This window comes from Engystomops pustulosus, chromosome 4 (assembly GCF_040894005.1).
Source record: "Engystomops pustulosus chromosome 4, aEngPut4.maternal, whole genome shotgun sequence".
Taxonomy (NCBI): domain Eukaryota; kingdom Metazoa; phylum Chordata; class Amphibia; order Anura; family Leptodactylidae; genus Engystomops; species Engystomops pustulosus.
This window is the reverse complement of record NC_092414.1, coordinates 137,455,089-137,461,480: the sequence shown is the minus strand read 5'-3', so window position 1 is coordinate 137,461,480 and position 6,392 is coordinate 137,455,089. Positions and strand designations below refer to the sequence as shown.

Sequence of the window (6,392 nt, the reverse complement as noted above, 5' to 3'; positions counted from 1 at the left end):
TCTGCTGTGGCAGAGGAAGGGTGCTATCATAGGACATGACAGTGGAAAATCTCTTGACTGAGATAACTAAGGGTGAGAGTCTAAGGACAGTTTCTGGCTCTTTAGGGTAGGGGCAGAAATAAATATTTACAATGGAAATAGTACCTGGAGAGGGCTACAGCCCTTCAGGGATTAATCAGATACATCGCTGGGTTTAGCAGGGACAGGATCCAGCTCCCGCAGGGAATCCTGCGTGTCCTCAGCGGTGGTAGGAGCCGGCTGGGGACACCCGTTGGAAGTAGCAGGTACTGGAGGTTCAACAGCATCCTCCGGACATTCAGGGGGAGGAGCGCTGTTGCCCGGGGTGTCGGCTGTTCCAGCCGGGGGCTCAACAGAGCCACGGACCACGGAGACCACGGAGACGAGGTAGAGACCTATCCTATAGAAAGATTTGCCATAGAAACCTAGAAGTGACATTAGTTTGTAAAGAGACAGGCTGCTATGTGCCCCTTAGATACAGAGTTTTTTAATGAAGTATATTAGAAAACACTCCCCACCACACAACATCAAATATCATCGAAAATGACAGTTGCTCTTTAAAAAGGGGAACAATAATGGATAAATCATATATTGAATTTTTTAAATTGCTTTCCAATCCTGTGTTTTTTTGGCTTCATGACATGTTTTGGTTTACTCTATACTTTGGTAGCATCATTCTTTTTACATGTGTATGTACATTTTTCTTATGCATATTTTTAATGCCTCTGTCTAACTTATGTCCACCCCTGGTGGGAAGGAGGAGATTAATGTAAGAAGGCATTATGAGTCTTCCCCACAGGTTTTTTTTTGTTTTTTTAAATGCCTGGTCAATGTAAAAAGGGGCTTTCACAATCTAATAGGAATGTCAGGGCAGACACCCTTAAATGGGGTTTCCTATTTATTAAGGTAGACCCTATTCACAGGATAGGGCCTAACTTGTAGATCAGAGGGGATGAAATCAGTGATGAGACCCCCACAGATCACGAAACGGGGGGGGGGGGGGACATGTACCTCTGTTGGACCCTTTGAAGCTCCCGAGATGATAGGAGCAGCCAGCCCCCATTCATTTCTATGGAGCTGACAGTGATTGCCATACTTGACAATCTCAGCTCCATAGAGATGGGGCAGCCTAGATATGCACCACCAGCTGCTCCACTCATCTCAGGGTGCGTCGAGGGGTTGAACGGAGGTATCTCAGACCCCATTAGACCCCCCGTTCTTGTGATCTGTAATGATGTCATTGCTAAGACACAGTGATCAGGGCCAAACTTGTTTTGTGGGAAAATGCCTTTAAATGGTGATGCCATGGCAGTTGTCACAAGCCAGTTGTATTATCCAGTCCTGCCAGGCAACAGTTTTCTCAGCTATGATGTCACTACAGTGTTCTGAAGAGGAATGGAACTATGTGTGAATGATAGAATTGTAATACTGCCAGAAATTGTTGAAGTAAACCAGCAATGGCCTCAACTGTCTCCTGCTTAGTCATCATATGTATAATACCATTCATTGATGGATACACTTTGGAATGTAAGTCGAAATGTAATAATAAATATGTGGAGCATGTAATTTATACCATCCACATACCATACATTTAGTGTGTCAACACAAAAAATTATATGTAATATGTAATATGTCAGGATGAAAAAGAGTTATAACAATTGGTCAGATCAATCTTACTTCTGTCTACTGTGATAACATTTTACTTGCAACTGTAAAATTTAAATCTTAAAATTTAATCGATATGCTTTAAATAATATGCATCAATGTTAATATTGGCAACGTCACATATGTGTCACTGTTTTGTTTGTCCATTCTATTTTTTTTTACTGGCAAATCTTTCTGACATTAAAGTAATTCTTTTCTCAAGCTTGTGGCATCCGTCCCCTGATGGAGAATAGGGGCATGCGAATTGTTGGTGGAGTAGATGCTCAACCGGGAGCATGGCCATGGCTTGTAAGCATTCAGATCCCATCTCGAACTGGTCATAGACACTCTTGCGGAGGAACGCTTATTAATAAGTTGTGGGTACTAACAGCAGCACATTGCTTCAAAGCCAACAAGAGGTAAGGGAAACTAGATGGAAAACTAATAGTGGAACTATAAGTCCTGCTCTGTTTAATGTTATATAATGTAGTCAAAGCCATAGACAAAAGCCCACTAGTTTCCATTAGAAGCCTGCGGATTCTGCACAAAAAAGTGCTTTATGATGCACTTCTTCATTTGGACAAATGATGGACACTACTTAAGTGACCCAACTATAGTCACTGAGACTTGCACTGTTACATATCACATCAGAGTACTTTCTGTTTATTTTGTGTAAATATAAATGAACCGTAAAATGTATTATCCAACCAAGACTTGAATACAACCTTATATGTATATTATAGTGTAAGTCATTCTCTTTTATCCTACACTTCAAAGGTCTGTTCCCAAATGGAAAATAATTATAGGAGGTCACCAGTTGTCACAGCTCTCCCAAGATGTGCAGATACGTTCAATTAATTCATTTATAGAACATGAGAACTACAACCCACGGACAGAAGCCAACGATATTGCCCTTATTGAGCTTAACGGCCCAGTGGAATATAATGACTACGTGCAGCCGGCCTGTTTACCTACTATCACCATGAACATCACAGTATTCTACCCTTGCTACATAAGTGGCTGGGGAGTTATGGCTGAGAAATGTAAGTAATACCTATAATCTATAAGTTTGGAGTCACTTCATATGTTTCAAGACCCTACTCTATCACCAGTCCGACTACTATATTAAAATGTGTACTCCTATAGCAGCATAAATTTCCTACTTAACATCTTTCCAACCAAATTAATAAAATCTCTGTTATTAGTAAGAGCCATTTCTTCTCTTCTTACTTATACTGGAGAATAGAAGTACAGGCTAGGAAATAAAGACTGACCCCAATTCATCTACAATTGTTCCAGTTTGCACTAGTGAGCTAGTGCTCTACAGCTAGAATATACATCACTTTAGGTTGTTAAGGGAATTATTATTGAGTTTTGAATTGGTAGCACTGTAGTGATATACTGATATTCACATATTCTATGATAAATAGAGTCAATACTAAAGAACATGTTGACTTGGAAAAGAGGCCTATGTGCTGTGCTGCATCCTTTTGGTTCACTAGTAGATCATTTTAGAAGTTTTTATGTACCATGATGATATAGATATATAGATGATATAGATTCTTTTACCTACAGCTGCTGAAACAGCAGATATTCTACAGGAGGCTAAAGTAAACCTGGTAGATGCTCAAACATGCAACAGCTCTCTGTGGTATAATGGGGTGATTTGGGACTACAACCTATGTGCTGGATATGAAGAAGGTGGAATTGACAGCTGCCAGGTAGGACTGAATGTGTACCTGTATTCACAATTTTCCATAAATTACATATTTTTTTAGGTTTGACAACTCAAGGCATGCTAATAATGTTACAACTACTTACAGGGTGACAGTGGAGGACCCCTTATGTGCTTGGATGAAGTTACCTCTAAATATTATGTGACTGGTGTCACAAGTTGGGGGAGCGGTTGTGCCCAGTCAAAGAAGCCAGGTGTTTACAGCAACACCCAGTACTTTTTAGAATGGATCCAAGTAAAGTTGACAGAACTCTCATTAACTACAACACCTGCACCACCTCCACAGGAAACTACTGTCAACTGCATTAAACTGACTACTATAGAGAAGAATAGTGTCACTTCTAAAAGAAATCCAACGATCCATGTCCCGAATGCACAAGTTAGATTACTAAACCAAACAAATGTTTCCCAGCGCCCGTGTCGCCTGCATGTAAGGCAAAGAATAACCGTTTCCGGGGAAGTGAAAGAAACGCCATAGACCTATGGTGTTCTAGCATTATATTCAAGACTCTTAGCTTAATTTGGAAAAAACGAATTATCTGAGAAATACAGGTTTATTGCATCTATGTGTTTGTGTTTCTATTCTCCATAGAACATGACATTCTATGGGAATGATAGAAAAGGAAGGGCTTCTATATACCATTAGTATTTATCTTTCTCTATTTGAACTCATCATTATCTGTAACAACAGACATGCAATGATTAATTCAATTTTCACTAAGTCAGGCTGTGCTATTGAGAAATTCGTTTTTGAGTATTCTGAATATATGTGTATTTTCTGCTAAATCTATGGTTAAATAACATCTGGAGAACGAATGGTTCTATACATATTCAAAAAGTATGATGGGTGGCAGTGGGACTAGAGTATATTTTCCATACCAATCGGAGAAAAGACATGTAAAAAAAAAGCTAAAATATATATAATACATATACATACATGACACCAATATTAAAATATATTTAAAGTATGAAAGTACATAGAAACTGCAAAGTTTGGGGGTAAGGTGGCCCACCCACACAACCGAACCACCAAAACCATGCAGAAGATGTCAATTAACGGAGCGCTGGCCCTTTAAATCTAGAGAAGCCGGCGGGCGCGCGCGCGCCTTAGGAGTAGGGAGCACACGGCAGATGGAGAGGAGACAGGAGCCGGGAAAGGTAAGATGCGGAGAGGGAGAGAGAATTTTAAGGGATTTTTATTACTTTCTAAAAATGTAAATGTTTGCACACTCTAAGATAACTATACCTTCAAACTATTTGGGGAAGCCCTTATGATGATGTCATATCTTTGGAAGCTTATGCTGTATTAACTACATAGATCCAAAAGATATTATACAGAGCCAGATCCAAGATCCTATCATCAATACAACCCTAGATGCAAGTTCTATGCATAAATACAGCAAAAGAACCAAGCCCTGTGCATACAGTAAATATATCTCCAAAACCAAGTTTGTAAATATTTACAACACCAGAACCAAGATCGGTGGAAAAAATAAAGAAGAAGACTACAGTTCAATACAATATTACACCATAATCTAGCTCAGTACATAAATAAAGCATCATAACCTACCTCAGTACATGAATGTAACGCCAGAGCACAGCTCAGTATGTAAAAAAAAAAGCACCAGATCTGAATGTATGTGATGACAGAACAAGACTGAAACAACACTCCTGACAACACAGCATCACACTGTCTCCTGTCACAGGGATGTGCTTGACACACCATCTGACAGTGTCTAATCATTGCTGGGACTCATCCTATGGACAGGGCGAATGGTAACACTCAGTGGACAACTAATTGTGGACTACATAGCAACTTTTTGCAGCTGTAGCCCACAAGATTCTACGGAACTCAATGTATGACTGTGTAACTGCTCCTTTAGCTCCATGTATGCTGTGTACTGCCACTGTAGCTCTATAGGTACAGTAAATGACACAGATTCTCCATGTGGCTGCACCTGACAGATGACATCTTTGATTGGAGAATCACTTTTTCATCTTTATCTTCTACCTGGATGCCATGTAAGCTTTTTTTTCAGCCATGATTCATCTCTGCAGATTTCACAAAACAAAAATTTCAGGTTTCTCAATCAATCATCATCTAATACAATTTCTTATCACAAACTGAATACCACAAACATGCTCACTTCTCTATATCCTATTATAACCCCCACTAATCCCTGAACGCATATATGTTTATTCCAAAACACTTGCATTTAGTTTTATAAAAAATCCTTGTTGCTACTTACTGGATGCAGGCATTTAGGTCTGAACACATTTGCGTTCAAGGAGGAGTAATTTCAGATACGTCTGAAATGTGTCTCAAATTGCAATTCAAGCATATCATTTTAGCATGGCCTTAAAGTTCAGTATTAAGGGGGAGTTCTTATTAAAAACGATCTGTGTCTCCAACAGCTCCCCCTAATATTGTTTCCCCCTCATTTTGTGGCCCTCTCATCTGCCCCTCATATTGCTTCCCCTCTCAGGTCGCTTCTCAACTCATATTGTGGGCTTCCCTTATCTTACCATTATGTCCCCTCTCATGGCTCCTCATCTCCTCCTTATATTCTGGCCCCCTCTAATCCTGTGGCCTCTCCTCAGCCCCCCCAGATTGTAGGCCCCCTCTTAACTCCTCTCTCTCCCTCCTCTTCCCTCTACCCCTCTTCTCTACTTCATATTGGGGCCCCCTCATCTCTCACTCAAATTATGAGACCCCTCTTATTGTGACACCCTCTAATATTATGGATTCATCTCATCTTGTGGGCCTCTCCTCATATCCCCCCACTTTTTGTGGCCCCCTCTTATCTCTCCTCTCACATTGTGGGTCCGCCTTCCAGCCATATTGTGGCCACCTTTGCATGTTGCTGTGTAATTAACATAATAAACACCAGATACTTAACTCTCCCAATTCCCTCACAGCAGACCACTCCTCTGATGCTGCTTTGAGGCATGTTCCCCGAACTTTTAACTCCCTCGATGTCAGGCCTATCTAAAC

At 40.4% G+C, this 6,392-nt stretch overlaps 1 protein-coding gene across 1 annotated transcript; it reads left to right on the top strand.

Annotated features, from left to right (window-relative positions):
• Nucleotides 1-1,431: 1,431 nt before the first annotated feature.
• On the top strand, nt 1,432-3,963 carry LOC140127214 (acrosin-like). Its single transcript, XM_072147627.1, has 5 exons — nt 1,432-1,545; nt 1,886-2,081; nt 2,440-2,705; nt 3,238-3,383; nt 3,486-3,963. The coding sequence occupies exons 1-5, from the start codon at nt 1,476-1,478 to the stop codon at nt 3,873-3,875; spliced, it is 1,068 nt and encodes a 355-aa protein (XP_072003728.1). The 5' UTR covers nt 1,432-1,475; the 3' UTR covers nt 3,876-3,963.
• Nucleotides 3,964-6,392: the final 2,429 nt, after the last annotated feature.